The 16153-nt window shown below is 34.0% G+C and overlaps 1 protein-coding gene across 1 annotated transcript in view; it reads right to left on the reverse strand.

The window, feature by feature from the left end:
* The window catches only part of MALRD1 (MAM and LDL receptor class A domain containing 1), a 265114-nt gene that overhangs the window by 74323 nt on the left and 174638 nt on the right, over nucleotides 1–16153 (reverse strand). Inside the window, exons 31-33 of the mRNA XM_040550276.1 lie at nucleotides 15427–15555; nucleotides 10254–10415; nucleotides 4148–4305 (exon numbers count right to left, since the gene is read on the reverse strand). Coding sequence (XP_040406210.1) covers nucleotides 4148–4305; nucleotides 10254–10415; nucleotides 15427–15555 — 449 coding nt within the window. The remainder of the gene's footprint in view (nucleotides 1–4147; nucleotides 4306–10253; nucleotides 10416–15426; nucleotides 15556–16153) is intronic.

Below are 16153 nucleotides of genomic sequence, written 5' to 3' on the forward strand. Positions count from 1 at the left end.
CCTGAATTCCTTTTTCAGCTTCTATCTCAATCTGGGGGTGGGGAAAGTGCATGTACTTTTGAAGGTCACAAAATATACACTGCTATTTTCTACTTTGTCATCAGCAGTCACAACTCATGTGGCTATCTTATACCCTCATGCTGACTTTTCAAGATAACATATCATCTTCCTGATCTTCCCTGACTCTAGCAGTTGGCATGCTGGAAACTACTATGTTCTGTCTAGAAGGTTAATTACTTGGCTAATAACCAAGAAGCCAATGCAGATCTGAAGGGTGCATAGCAAGAGGTGTATTCTCCCAACATTCCCATCATGTTGTCTTTAATCACCAGCCAAGGAAGAAGAAGAATCTTGGGAAAGACAACACATATTTTCACTTCACTAGGCACCAGATACATATGTCAGCTGAGAAAAGCTACCACTAACTCCAGTGAATATGATATTAAGTTTTCCACTCTACATCCTCAAGATCACGCCTTCAAACTGTTCTTGTTCCTTGGCAATCATTATTTCATGTCTTTGTTGGGATAAAGCTACACTACAGGAACACTGAAATTGTTTCTCCAAAGTCCACAAAACAGATTAGCAGAATTGTATCACCATTCACTGTCACATTAGAGAAACACTAGAAAATTATGCCCCTTTTTTCTTTATTTCTTTAAACATGAGTTTGAAGTAATAAAAATTTAGTCATTTTAAGTGAAATTGACGTGTACTATACAAAAACTTACCACATCTCAGTTCTTTTAGTATCAACAAATATCAGGGCAGGAATTAAATTCGGCTTTAACTCTCAATTGTGTGACAAATTCCTGGAATAAACTGATAGACAAAGCTTTCTGCTGCTTAATGAAAGCTGAATGCTTTCTGTCTGACAGCTGAATAATAGGATCTCCACTGGAATAAAACAGGTGTTAAAATAACATCAATTTCTTGCTGAAATGTCTCTACTATTTCATTAATCAAAATGTAAAGAGAAATGAATTTTCTAAATTTACATTTGTAGCATATATGTAATAAAAACTGTTTATATTTAGAGCTATTCTTCAGGCATATTCATTAATACTTTAGACTAGTCGTGTTTAATGTTGAATAAACTCACCCCTTGAAGGCTGTTATCAAGTACTTCTAAGGAAAGCTAATGTTTTCATAACAAATCATTATGAAGTTGTTGTTTTTTTTTTTCTTTTGTTGGCTAACAATTGAATGATGTCCTGAAGCATCAGTATTCAGATCTTTTAAAAATAACTTTCACTCTTAGTGTAAGAGTTGTTGTAGATCTTGTATTCTTTCTAAAGACAATAATAATAATAGCCTATACCTTTATTTCCTCGTAAAAGATTACAACGTTTATAGCAATAGAATTTGGCCAGAGAAATGCACATTGTGAATAAAGAAGAGCAGCGACTTTAATACATACTTCTCTAACCTCAGTGAATATTCTTTGTTTTTTCTCTGTAAAAATAGGACTATTCCCATTAAAAAAAAAAAAAAAAAAAAAAAAACTTTAAACAATTTTGTGTAGTTCAACATTATTTATTTCCAATACTGAGACATTCTTCATTTTTTATCTTTCTTTTAAGCAATTTGGTGATTTTAGTCATTCATCTCTGCTTATATTCTGTCTCTCTGGTCTTTCCTTTTTTCCTTTTCCCTTTTTCCTTTTTCCTTTTTTTTCTTTTTTTTCTTTTTTTTTTTTTTTTTTTTTTTTTTTTTTCTTTTTTAAAATTCAGACCTGACAAGAACGTTGCAGATAGCTGTATTTCAGATAATAGCTGTAATATCATCTGTTGCGGTGACATAACTACATTCTAACACATTATTCAGACTTCCTATTACCATTTGACTTTTTTTTTTTTTTTAACCTCCATTGCAACTTGAGCACAAATCTTCACTGAGCTGTTGCTTTTATTTTCTTCCTTCTCTCTCTCTTTTTCTCTCTCTTTTAAATTCTTTTGGGCTTTTTTCATTTAAGTGATTACAGTCCATTTTTATTCTTTATTTAGTAACAGCAATGTTTGCTGCTAAAATAGATTATTAGTTTGATAGAAAAAGAAGTGTAACATCTAACAGGGTATGTTGGGTCTGCAATAGGATGATAATTCCTTGTTGAATACTTCAGTCTGTTACAAATATTATTATATGTTTCTCTATAAAAAGCAGAAGTTGCAATGCCGTAAACAGGAAACCTTATGTATACCTATATGTAAGACATTTCTTTATGGATCTCGTTACGAAATTGAAGGTAATGAAAGTTAACTAAACTATTTTGTTTAAAAGGAAGAAAAAAAAAAGAATTTGAAGAAGAAAAAGAAAAAAAAGGAAAAAAAAAGAAAAAGCAGACTGGCTGTCTGCCTAACTCCACATACATAGGCCATATACATCTACTTATTCACTAACTCTAAGGGTTCTGTAATACTTGAAAAATTTCAGTTCAGAAGCTCCTTCAAAAAAATCTTGTCTGCTTTCTTGCACAGTAAATTTAAACAAATCTTTCATAGATAATCTCGGAGTATTTCAGTTACCAACTGATCCAAAAGGTAATCACTGTTTTCTTTTTACTTCAATTTAATCTGGAACTGCTCTTGACCTTTACCTACTGTTCTGTTTTCTTAATCTTAATGTGCAAAGTTTGAGTATGTGGAGATATAAATAATTTAAACTGGGAAGAATGGACTTGAGGACATGGCCTAATATTTTAAAAGCTATATACAAATATTAAAATTACAATATTGATATAAACACTTCTAAAAATTCGTGTTGAATATCTGAAATGTCTTTGTGAAAAATAAGGTTTTGAGCATTTTTATTGACTTGATAGTGAGAAATGTTAAAATAAAATTACCTGAAAATTCATTAAAAATCAGTTTTGAAAAGCAGTCTGAATTTTGGCTGGGACTGAGTTAATTTTCTTCCTAGTAGCTGGTATGGTGCTGAGTTTTGGATTTAGGATAAGAATAATTTTGAAGGATCTGCTGCTTATAATAACTTTATGTAATTTGTTTTTTTCTCTATTTACTCTTAATTAAGTGTATGGCAATACTCAGACTCTCCAGGAACTAAGTGACAGAGATAAAAATACCATCCCATAATAATATACTTTAAAAAGACAGAAAAAAGGTGGAATGAAAGGTAACTTTATTCTTTGAATGGATATAAGAAGAAAATATTTCATGCTGAGGGCAGTCAAGCAGTGGCAGGGGTTGCCCAGAGGGGTTGGGGGTTGGGTAGTTTCCATTTCTGGAGGTTTTCACCTAGTCTAATCTTGTAGCTGACCCTGCTTTGAGCAGGAGGTTGGACTAGAGACCTCCTGAAGTCCAGGACGAATTATACTGTATTCCTATGGAATTGGGCTATGATCCTTTTCAGTGGGGATGAATATAAGGCAGAAAACCAGACCAAAGATAAACATTGTCAATATAAAAACACCGGTAGTGCATGCAATTTTTTTATATTCCTTCACATGTAATAAAACTGTCATAAATACATGTTTAAAAATACAGGTTAACAAGCTGACGCAGATAGGAGTCCTGCTCAGGTCCTGTAAAAAAGGCATTATGTAACATATTTATTCAGTGAGCCATGTGAAATGAATTATTTGCCAAGGATTCACGTCACTGCTTGAGATTTTACAAAGGGAATTAACAACTAAGAGTTGGCCCATTGAGGATGCTTGGGGAACAGCAAGAAGATATTTGAACTATAATTGCTGATATGGTTAAATGCTTTATTGCCAGTTATTTCAAACAAACACCCTTGATACATGATGACATTAATTTGTTTAAAACTTTTGTTTTAAACCGCATATCTTGTTTTTGTCCTAAACTTTGGAAACTAACACTGTTTGATGTTAAAGAGTGAATTGTGCAGAGAACTGTTTTGATGTTCAGTAGGTTTGAGAATGATAGATAGGCAATATTAATTCTTACATATGTAGCAAAAGGGCTTCAACTGAAATTGAGTAGAACAAAATTGTCCCTGTTGATCTTGACAGAAAATTTTTGTATATGGGTGTAATGACAGCAAAGCTGTGAAGAAGTACAGCTAACAGCCTCTGAGATTTAGATCATTTTAGACACAGAAATGCAAATACTACTAGTGCAATTATTACTGTGGCATGATTTAGTAGACATGCTTTTTCTCTTACCTTTAAGACTCCTGTTTGCCTAGAAGCAAACATCCAGAACCAGAACCGAACTCTGCAGACTCCAAGGCTGGCTGGGAAGAATTTGGTAGTAATTATCTTCGCTCTATTTCCTTCCTTCTGGTTAGATGAGTTTACATACAAAAAATGTTGTCCTTTACCTCAATAAAAAGATTAAAATTATTTATAGTTTTTCAGTATTATTTTATGCTCTAGAGGAAAAGCATTTTTACGCACATAGATACAAGTATCTGATACAACGTACATGTATACCCATACATTACAGAGATGTTCTGGGTTAAAACTTTGTGTATTTCTGTTTATTACATATATATAATATTAATGTAACCTTCATCAGATCTCACTGTGCCTTTTTTACCCACGTGTAAATACTTGATTCATATTTGAATAATAAATTTAAATTATGTTGCAAGCATGAACACTCACTCACAGATTCTGAAAAAGTAAGTAGGAGCTTCTGCACAAGAACATTACTGTCCCAAACCATTAATCTCTTCTTCAATACTATTCAGAAAGTCAGCCAATCAATCCTTTCTGTTTTTAAATTACATAAATGTATGAAACGATGGAACATGCTGGTAAGGTACACGTAACAGAATTAGTAAGCCTACTTACAAAACTTTATCTCAGCAAGAACTTTCTGATTAAGCAAGCTTTCTCAAAAAACTATTTTAAAACTTTTAAAATACCTGTTATTCAAATAACAACTTTTTTTTTTTTTTTGGGGGGGGGGTGGGGGGGTGGGGTGGGGTGGGGTGGGACAGATCATGCTTAGTCTTCTTGGGAGAAAAAGTTCAGAATTTTTAATTTAAGGAATGAATCCTAACTGCTCTTTTCAGGGACATAAGACATACCACACATTCAGAATCATAATAGTATTCCAGCTAGCCTCATGTAAGCTCTTATAAACCTTTCTGTAAATAAGTGATTGACAAATGGTATATCCAGAAAGATTGACTCTCTGCAATCCGTTTCCTTTGTCTTATAAATAAATGTTAATGAACATTTTGTAAAGAAGATGGCAATCCCTGTGGAAACGGATTTTAAATTAAGTTTCAGATAAACTTAAGTGAATTGCTAATCTGCACTACATCATCTTTTATTTCTTAGGTCAATGAATCCTCAAACCCATAAAAATTAACTTGTCACCTTCACACCCACCCTGTTTATGTTTCACGTATAAAACATACTCTGCAGTTGAATTTAGGAGCTTCATATGCTCAGCAATTTACAGTTTCACAAATATCATTCTGCGCTACTACAATACTTCAATAATTCAAGGATGCAGATTTGGGAAGAATATGATATAAGATTTTTGTGTCTGTTGTGAATGTAATTTTTAAGATGCTGTGATTGTAAAGAGAGGAGCAATCATGATGGTCTTGAGGTAAGTACACACAAAAAAAAAACAACATATGATGAGCTAATTGCTATTCTGGAAAGGAAAGAAATGTTTGTGGAACAAATCAAATAGTCATGGATCCAAATTATTTTTTAAAACCTAGCTTCTCCCTATATTGACAACTTAACAAAACAGTTTAAGTGTTATATGCAAAGTCATGATCACTAAATTTTCAGGCAGACTAGTGACAGTCCCCCGTCTGGCAGCCTTATTATAAGGCCTAAAAGACAAATGATCTCCTTCTCCAAGATCTATTCCGTCATTTAAAAAATTCTGTTAGAACAAAAATATTTTTTTTTCTTCCAGTTTGTAAGATCAATAAGAGACACAATCTGTCACTTACTAGTAGGGTGACAAATAATGCTTTTAAGAAAGCAAAAATGGAAAGATGTTCACTGCTGTGTCACTTCAAGAGTCAGACTCACTTGGACTGCAGTTAAAATATCAAAAGTAATTTCCCATCTGAAGTGAGTTGCAGTTATTTCCACCTAAAATTGATTGCAATTTTAGTCCTTTGACTCATAAAGTGAGCTGTGTAATGGGTTTTCAACTGCTATTTGACATGCCATTCTTACAGACCTGTAAATGAATATTAGTTCAGAGTGAGAACTTTCAGTTTGGATGTCAGTGGAAGGAAACCCAGAATTTGGACAATTTGTAAATGGCAGCAACTGTCAAGGAATTGCTCTTAGTTTCTATTGTTGCCTTTGAAGCAATCTTATTTGAGATGATGTTTTCAAATGGGATTATCTGGGTATCATGTTGTGCCTCAAACTTTTTCAGGGAATGTACATTTTCTCAGGTGAGAAAAAGCTATTTGAAGGATTACAATGACATGGATATACTACATTCTTCATAAGTAGAATGGTGTTAAATATTTGCACGCTAAGCAACAGACTGGGAAGCCAGGGTGCCTGTCTACATATTAAATAATATATGATATATGGCATAACGATGTACAGCAAAAGTTAAATAGAATTGCTTTTTCAGTTGGTTGATATTTTTGAAGTTGAAACATTCTGAACTTGAACAGTTACATCCTCATAGTGTTTAAATAGCTCATGGACTCATACTGTGGCTAAAGGCTGGAAGTGTCTTGTTTTGGGGCAGGAAAGAATAGTATGATAAGGAAATTTATGGAAATTATAATTTTTAAAAGTGAGACCTGAATAAGCTACCTCTCGGTCTAATTGCAGAATGTTAGACATAGCTGTAACATAGTCGTTATTTTTCACTAAAAGTCTTTCTGTTCAAATCACAGGGTTTATCTTATCCTTGAGACTGTTCTAATGCACTAAGTTAGCTCTGTTAAACTAATGCAAATTTTTCAGAAATTAATGTTGCTACCCATCTGAAATCTGTAATGTTAGTTTAGATTTTGGTAGATGAGGCAATATGACACATTTACAAGCAAACCTCCACCCAAAGCTGTTCCAATATACATAGTACATGGTTTGTATAATACCACAGGATTCATTCTGTTGCTATAATGGCACCCATGATCTGTGCAACAAATTTATATGCTTAGTAACTACAGGAAATGAGTTTGGAACTAGAAGGAGTTGGATTGGATCAGGAATGGACTGACAGATATTGTTGGACATTGCAGAGAGTCAGTATCTAGACTGCTGGCAATTCTAACAAGTGATTCTTTTTCATTATAGCTAATGTGAATATTTCTTGCCCACTTAATTTACAAGTAAATTACAAATCTAGGCAATTTTGTAAACACATTTGCTGTAATTCCATTTTACTTTTTCCTTTCTTTTTATTAACTTTATTTTTCTCACAATTGCTGGGTAATTTCAAAGATGCAAAGAAGAATCAATTAAGTAAGAGGAACTGAAATAGAAAAACACACAAAATCTCCTTGAAGAGCCAAGGGCTAGAGGTTGTTTTATCATCACACTGCATCAAAGGAAGAGCAAGAAAGCAAGTCAGACTACTGATTCACAAGGAACAGCTTGCCTGGGACAGCTGAATTAGTTTCTACATCTACCCTGTCTGTTCTGTCCCTTTCCAAGAGGAATGGACTTCCACAATTATAGTCAACAGCAACACAGACTAGTATGGATATCTGCTTCCTATAAAATGACAAACTGTGATGTGTAGCAGTAAAACAGTTCCCTCATGATCAGGTGAGCAGTTCCTGCAGCAGGTGCAGGGTCTGCCAAACAAAAAGGAAAGATGAATGAGTAGGACAGAAATGGTTACAGCCACGTGCTTATAAGATGTCTCTGTTGAGTTTGGAAATGTAAAACACCAAAAAAAAATCCACCTGGAGATCATGCAGGATACAAATTCAAGATTAAAACGGTAAAGATTGTGACACCTGTACAGTGAATCTGAACTATTCTTTGCTAATAAAATGAAAATTAGAACTGGATAAGATTGCTAACAAATAAAATTTCTGGAAAGGAAAATTAAGCACTTCTCAAATAGCGATTGGTACCTTTATGATGAAAATTAAATTTTCATTCAGGTTTATAATAAATACAGAATGTAATATAATATAATATAATTATATATACACTTAATATATAATTATAGTTTGCTGTCTACATAACACAGATAACTGTAACAGCCCATTAGTACATTTTGTTGTGCTGATAATCAGTAGTCATTCTGTTAGTAGTCTGGCTGTATCATCTTGTAGGAACATGTTAATAGAGGAAATGTTTCTACATTTAGATTTCTTACATTAAGATTAAGATTAAGGCAAGACAATATCAGGGAGAAAAGTTAAGACCTTACTTATGAACCTTAAGCATTTCACATGCATCCACACACACTGCTCATCAGTTGCTCTTTAAGTGTATGACACTCCATGAAAAGTAGATTATTCAAACTATTGACGAATAGAGCATCATGAGTATCAGGATCTAACACACAAGGTTTCATATACAGATTTCATATGAATCCAGTAGCTTCTTTGAGGGGTGAAAAAAATACTAGTGATAGGTGAGAAAAATACAGAGCTGATGATCAGGAGAAGGAAATAAAACAATAGACTAATCTGGGTTCTCAGAAAATCTATTTTTTTGAACATGAGTTAGCTAAAGGTTTGCAGGATGTCCAGGGTGCAAGCTGATATTGGAAACATAAAACTGGCACCTTGTTGAAGATGCCTGAAAAAAAGCCTACAATGCCACAAACTTTTCCAGAGATTGACTGCAGCACAGTCAGGGTCACTGGATGGTCTCATTCAAGGTACTATTCAATACAAAATCTATACTGCCTGCTTAGGTGACTAAAAAGAAATGGATGGCTGGACTACTATTTTTACAGTAACTTAGTAACACATGATTACTGACAAATATATCCTCTTTTATGGTATTAAAATTTTCATATCTGTATTTCTTAAACATTTTTTCAAGAAGATCCTTAATTAAAAATCTCATTGCAGACTTATCAACAACAACTGCATTTGCAGAAGTATGCTGTACTGTTTTAGAAAGAGTTCTGTTATCTCCCAGATGGGATGATTAATTAGATACTTTATATGGTATTTAGTAGCTCATTGTTTTGGAAATGACTAAATGAATGCATCAAGCTAAAGTGGAGTATTAAGAATGATACAATCAAGACCATTTTGAAAATAGCAGTCTTTAAAATTACAGTGCTGCTGAAACCACGATTAAAAATGTGGGCAACAGGCCACTATGCAAGAGGGTTTTTGTTTGTTTGTTTGTTTCTGTTTTTAAATCTGTGTTCAGATGGAACTAGAAGTTATCAGATAGCATAAATGACAAGATTCAGTTTGTTAAAACATTTAATATTTTTGTCATGTTTTTTTTTTATGTATCCTCAGTTGTAATTTTAATATAAAAGGGCGTGTTTTAAACACTCATTGGAACTTTAAATACCGCTATAACCTTCATGAACTGTGCTAATTTTTCACTATTATTTGTCTGCATTACAGTAAGCTCAACTGATCACATTTAGATTTCATAGAATCATAGAAATGTTTAGGTTAGAAAAGACCTTCAAGAACATCAAGTCCAACCATCAGCCTGACCTATCAAGTACCATCACCAAATTATGTCCTTAGTGCGATGCCCACCCATGTCTTAAATACCTCCACGCATGGGGACTTCAACGCTTCCCTTGGCAGCCTGTCCTAATGCTTCACCGCCCTTTCTGTGAAGAAATTGTTCCCAATACCTAACCTAAGCCTCAGCTAGTGCAACCTGAGAACATTTTATTGCAATCTGTCATTTGCCACCTGAGAAAAGAGATGGACACCCTCCTCACTGCAACCTCCTGTCAGGTAGTTGTAGAGAGTGATGAGGTCAACTTGCTTTTCTCCAGACTAAACAACCCCAGTTCCCTCAGTTAATCCTCATAAATCTTGTTTTCTAGTCCCTTCACCAACTTCATTGCTCTTCTCAACACATTCTATAGAAACCCAACATCCTTTTTTGCAGTGAGGGGCCCAAAACTGTACACAATATTTGAGGTGCACTCCACGTCCAAAGGGACAATCTCCTCCCTAGTCCTACTGGCCACACTATTTCTGATGCAGGCCAGGATATCATTGGCCTTCCTGACCACATGGGCACACTGTTGGCTTATGTGCAGCTGACTGTTTACTAATTGATGCTAATTTATGGGACAGTGGTTTTTTTTTTGGAATTCAGTGAATATTTCATTTTCCCCACGGTGATGTAGGACACATGGCAATACCTGGTGTATGGTCAGTATCAGGACCCTTTTGTCCAGAGACACCACCTTTGCTAACATTCCAGTCAAAATCATCCGTAGAGTCTTGTATTAATCCACATACACTGGTCCATTCTTGATCTTGTGTTTCAAAGTTACAGCTTCCAGGAATACTTGTGTAGTAACCTGAAAATATAACAGGAAGTAAATTATCATCTCAGTTCTTATATCTACAAGACTGTAATGAACTTATTGTACATGGTGATGGAGAGGATTCTATTTGGCTAATACTATGATTCCTTGAACTCCCATGTACTGACATAAATAATATATGGTAGTGAGTGAGAAACAAACAAAATAACCTACCCTTCCCCAGACACACACACAAAAAAACCACCATCCTTTGCTTTCTGAACAGGTGTAAACAGCCTTAAAGGTTATTGCAGACATATGGCCATGTAAGTCTTGAGGACAAAGCTGTAACTTCACCAATTTTAGCTTTTATTCAAGGTGAATGGACAGAATGATTTCTAGAAAATTAGCTAGTAAAAATGGACTCCACTTCCCCAGTGGTGTTTTTCATTAACATATATTGGATCACCCTTGCGAGTGTTAGGTATGAAGGTAACTTTATGATGAGAGAGAAGTTCTAGTGATTAGGGCACTGGAATGAATTCAGGATATTTTTGTTAGACTTTCTGTTTTTAGATTTGTCTCTGATTATTTCAAATGACTTTGGAAATGTAATTAGTCAACAAAATTGTACAAATGCTGTGGAAGAGATTAATCTCTATCAGAAACACTGCTTTTGCTTTTGAAGGCCTTTTCCTTAGGTATAATTGTTCCTTGATTACCATACTGAAGACCTGAATTTTCCAAGAGCAAATTTTTCTGTTTTTTCAGGTAGAATTTGAGCAGAGGCAGCTACATGATTGCTGAGTGAGAGCAAAGACTTCCTCTGTAAAAGGACTCTGGGGAAAGATTCCAAACTATTAAACATCATGGTCAGTCATGCGTTTGAGAAGCAGGTCTGACTGTGACTATTTCAGAACCTCAAATGGATTTGAGGAATTAGAGTTTATTTCTTGATTTAGAAGTATTCTGCGACATTAAAATACAATTATTTATGTATCATTGTCTAGGCATAAAAGATGTAGATAGAAAAAAATACATGTAAATTGTAGACAATTAACTTTTAGAACTTTTATATCTTATCACTATCATCAACTTGTATTGTATGAACAAGATCTGCATGCACACAGACTGTAAAGCTTTTGGTCTTGCTTTTCTGTAAATCTTTCTCACCATAGTTAAATGTCTAGGACAAATATCTTAAAAGAAGAATAACCTTTATTGAACCTATATCTCACTGAATGCTAGAAGAAAGATCTGTACTGATTTATAATGTACTGTACTCCTAGTTTACTACAAGAGACTGAAGCATTTATCATAAGGAGAGGCTGAGAGAGCTGGGACTTTTCAGCCCAGAAAAAAACAGGCATAGTGTGCATTGGTGGGCATAAATAATTGCTTTGAGGGTTTAAAGAAGACAAATCCAGACTCTTCTCAGTGGTGCCTCACATCAGGACAAGAGGCAGTGGGCAGAAATTTAAATATAGGAAATTCCATTGAAGGATAAAAAATTATATTATTTTATTTTACTTTATTTTACTGTTGTGCTGGCCAAACACTTGCCCATGTTGTCCAGAGAAGTTGCAGAGTCTCCATTCTTGGAGATATTTTAAACCGGTCACAGCCATGGGCAACCTGTTTTAGTGGATCCCGTTTTGAATAGGAGGTTGGACTAGATCTGCAGAGGTGCTTTCCAACCTCAGCCATTCTGTTAGTGCTATTTGCAGCATGGCCTTTGGAAATTGTGAAAGGAATACACAAATACACTGAGTGTTCACATTGACACTGCATTACAAACTTCATGGAAACTCAGTGAAGCATGGCAGGGCAAAGAAGGGAATCCATTAATCTCAACAGCAAGTACAATTTTCTTGTACAGTTCTAACAAGATCAAAGTCCAAATGAATTTATATATGCAATTTATACTATTCATAATACATTATCTGTCCTCAGGAATTTTACCCTAATATTTTAACAGTACATTCAGAAAGTAATTATCATAAATATTTATAAGCAGTATTTACAGGTTTGATGGAATCACCTGATGTATATGTACCTGCTGGGTACTTTTTATTTTCAGGGTAAACAGAACCTACTTAGAAGCCTTCAGAAGACAATTGTTCCATTTATCTGAAAAATTGCTTTTATTTCAATAATTCAAGCACTCCTCCAGTTGGTTCATCAACAGTGAGGTTTGCTATTAATCAAATCTGTGTGTATAATTGAGTGCAGTTCATTAAAATTGCAACTGCTTTCATGTGTGCTTTTTTCACCTCAGTACTTCCAATGGGTTATTGAAAGAGAATGAAAATTTTGCAAGATTGCCTGAATGAATGGAATGAAGCATAGAGTAATTTCTGTGAGTTTATTTTTTATTTTAGAAAAGACTTCACCAGGCTACACGGATACAATTCAGTTTATCCAGATTCTGTTGTAAATCCTGCACAAGGGAATTGCTCTTGAGTAGATTATCACCCATTGGTTTCTTTGGAATTACACTGGTATAAAGTTATAGTAGAAAGTGAAATAAGCCTGGACTTTGAACTCTGAGAAAAAGAGAAAATTGTAGGCAAATGAGGCCATAACAACTTGCAATGGGGCAGGTTTGACCATGAAGGGCTTTCTCCGTGGGTATTCACTCTTTTGTGATTAAACAGTTAAAAAAAAAATTCCTTAAAAAACTTTTCCTTAAAAAATTAGGTTTCTATTTCCAGATGGAAATAGTTAGACAACTATTTCTGTTATGTAAAATATTTATGTTTAATGTATTTATGTTATGTAAAATAATTGTGCTTTTTAGGTAAATCCTGATGTTCTGCTTGGGTGAGCCTACTTCATAACTATAAATGTACTGTGGTCAGAGTTTTCAGACCTGATAGCAGGTAACTATGGACTAAAGAAAAAGAGCATAAAAATATAGGATAAAATATATATACATATATTTGCCTAATAATGTTTATTTCGGTCTATATGCTTGGGAAAAAATGTGCATTTATCCAAATGTTCATTTGTTTTTTATTTTCAAATATTTTCAAATGTTCATTTTTTTTTTGCATTACTTCATTTGTTCAAACTAATACATATCAGATAGTGTAATATTATACTTGAGACTTATCTGGGTACTCTGTACATGAGATTACAGCATCTGTCTCTTATTTTACCATGCTATTTTGTCACTTCTGCATCAACATCTGGACCAAAGAGAGATGAAAATGTTTTTATGTAATTAGAGCTTTTCCATGTACAATGAAAGGATATTTCACTCTATTTATTTAAAGTGAATACCAGTTTGTTTGTTTGCTTGTTTCCCTTGGAAAAAGTTTTCAGCACTATTGCACACTAGGTTGCTTTACTGTGATTCAATAAAAATTATGGCCTGAAATATCACCATCTATTATCTGAATAAGAAAAGAAAGTTGATGCCATTACAGCCCCTCCAGACAACACAGGCAAGCCTTTCTAAGGAAACGACTATATCCTGTAACAATATTTACAGAATAAATCAAGTTCCTTGATAGTTTTCTGATCATTATTGAGCTATTTACTTTGGACAGCGATTCCGATTTACTGGGTCTCTGTTAGGTCTGTAAAATGTTAAAAGGATGAGTTTACAGTGTATTTTGCTATACTTACTTTGTTTAATTACTGAAAAAATATGCATACTACATACAGGAAATATGGAATATCTGTTTAAAATTTGTCTAGTTGAAAAAGATACCCTTTGAAAGTTATCATTCAACTTTTCATTTCCGTCAACATGGTTCACAAAAAATCACTGGAATACAAAGCACTGCAGTAGAAGCAAAACCAGAAACAGAGACCCCAGCATCAGCATATGTACTTCAGAACTGCCATTTACTTTTACAAAAACAATAAAGAGGGAGAAAGTCCAAGTTAAATATCATGTAGTGACATTTTCATGTGTACTAAAATCTTTTGTCTGTCTAAAACAATGTAATTTACATGACCAGGTAATGGGTCATTATTTCTGTACCCTGTTCAGTCAAAGCATTTAGCAAAAATATGTGAAACACCTTTGATTTTCAAGGGACTGCCAAGTGTTGGTGACTTTCAATGGAGCATTTGGGCTTCAATGCAGTATGAACATTGATGTATGTGATTCAGTTATTTTCTCTGTCTATCAAGATTGCTTTTAACCATATGTACAATATGGCAGAATTTGGTCCTGCAGTTTGAAGATTAAGAATTAGATTTATTACTGAATTACATATATGGACTGTCTAAACTTCCTGCTCCCAATGTCTGGTCTGGAAAATTACTGTCAATAAAAAAAGAACTGGAGGAAGAAAACAGTACAATGTTTTACTGCTTTTCAATTTCAAATCTGAATTGGAAAGACTGTTAATTCGATCCGGATTTTTAAAATTGAGCTGTGTCCTTCCATCTCAGATAGCATTAGTAAAGAATTCCTGCAGGCAAATTTTGTCTGTCTTCACCAGCATTGCAAAAATATAAACAGACTGGATTTTGTCCAACTGTTCTGAATAATGTAACAGGAAGAATACACTGTCATAGCTCTGCAGTAGCAGCAAGAACAAAGAAAATTAATATGTGGTAGCAACATGACTCAGATTGCAAAAACAGGATTAATCTGAAAGATGGGCTTGTTTATACGTAATCACTTTTTAAATAACAGAATCACACCTAAATGCTCTTGTGCATTAGTTTGCTTATTTAGCTTTTTTTTTTTTCATTCAACACTGACAGCCTAAAATGCTTTCAATTAAATAAATAAGTTTATGTATCTTTTCAGAGTAAATTTGGATTGTAATCTGTGGGTTTTATTCCTTAAATAAAAGTGTTCTTTTTTTTTTCTATATAATCTTTGTAATGACTAGGTTACATTTTTGTGCCCAAATCACACAAATATTTTTGTGCAGTAAACACCTCTGAGGATCTTAAAATGTCAGACCTTCTGTGCTGGGGGAACAGGCAACCAGCTTGTAATTATCTTCTGAGCAGCTGCATGAATCCACCTGAGCTATGCTACAGAATTTAAAGTTATAATTTTAACTGGAGATTACATTAACACACAGATACTTACTGCAGTCAGCTTCATCCGATAGGTCTTCACAGTCTGGTTTATAGTCACAGACAAAATGAGATTCTATGCAATCCTTATTCCAACACAAAAAATCGGTGAGGGCAGGGCATTCCTTGGGATCCTCTCCAGCTGAAAACAACAGGACATTAAAATCAAAATTACAATTAAATCAAAGAATGCTCTTTTTTATTTGTTTAGCCATTATACACCATGACTTCAGTGATTTACTACTTCCAACAGATGTTATTTGGTCACACTCTTTTAATACTGCATTATCTTTGCCTAGAGTACTGCATTGGCCTAGCAGGGCAGGGTGTTTTGCCTGGAAGGAAATCCAGATCAGCATCAGCATGACTGCTTCCCTGCTTTATTTGTTGTGTACATTCCATAAAGTAGGATCCATGAGCTGTTAAAAGGTAAACAAGCTGAAGTCTTTATACTAGTCATAATTATAGGACATCACATGGAAAATAAGACCATTTTAAATGGGGAAAATTCAATACTGTACAACATTTGTGTGATGCATACACTTCTAAAACCTTTATTTTATTTATTTATTTATTTTTGAAGAGTGTAGAGAAACTTCGGCAGTGTGACTTAAATTGCTTAACAACATAAAATATTTAAAGGTAGAACTATTGGGATGCAACAATTTTCACATCTTATTTCACCACATATGACATAGATATGTTATTACCATGCCGAGGAATTAAGAAAAAAAATAGCA

The sequence above is a fragment of the Cygnus olor genome, chromosome 2 (genome assembly GCF_009769625.2).
Source record: "Cygnus olor isolate bCygOlo1 chromosome 2, bCygOlo1.pri.v2, whole genome shotgun sequence".
NCBI lineage: Eukaryota > Metazoa > Chordata > Aves > Anseriformes > Anatidae > Cygnus > Cygnus olor.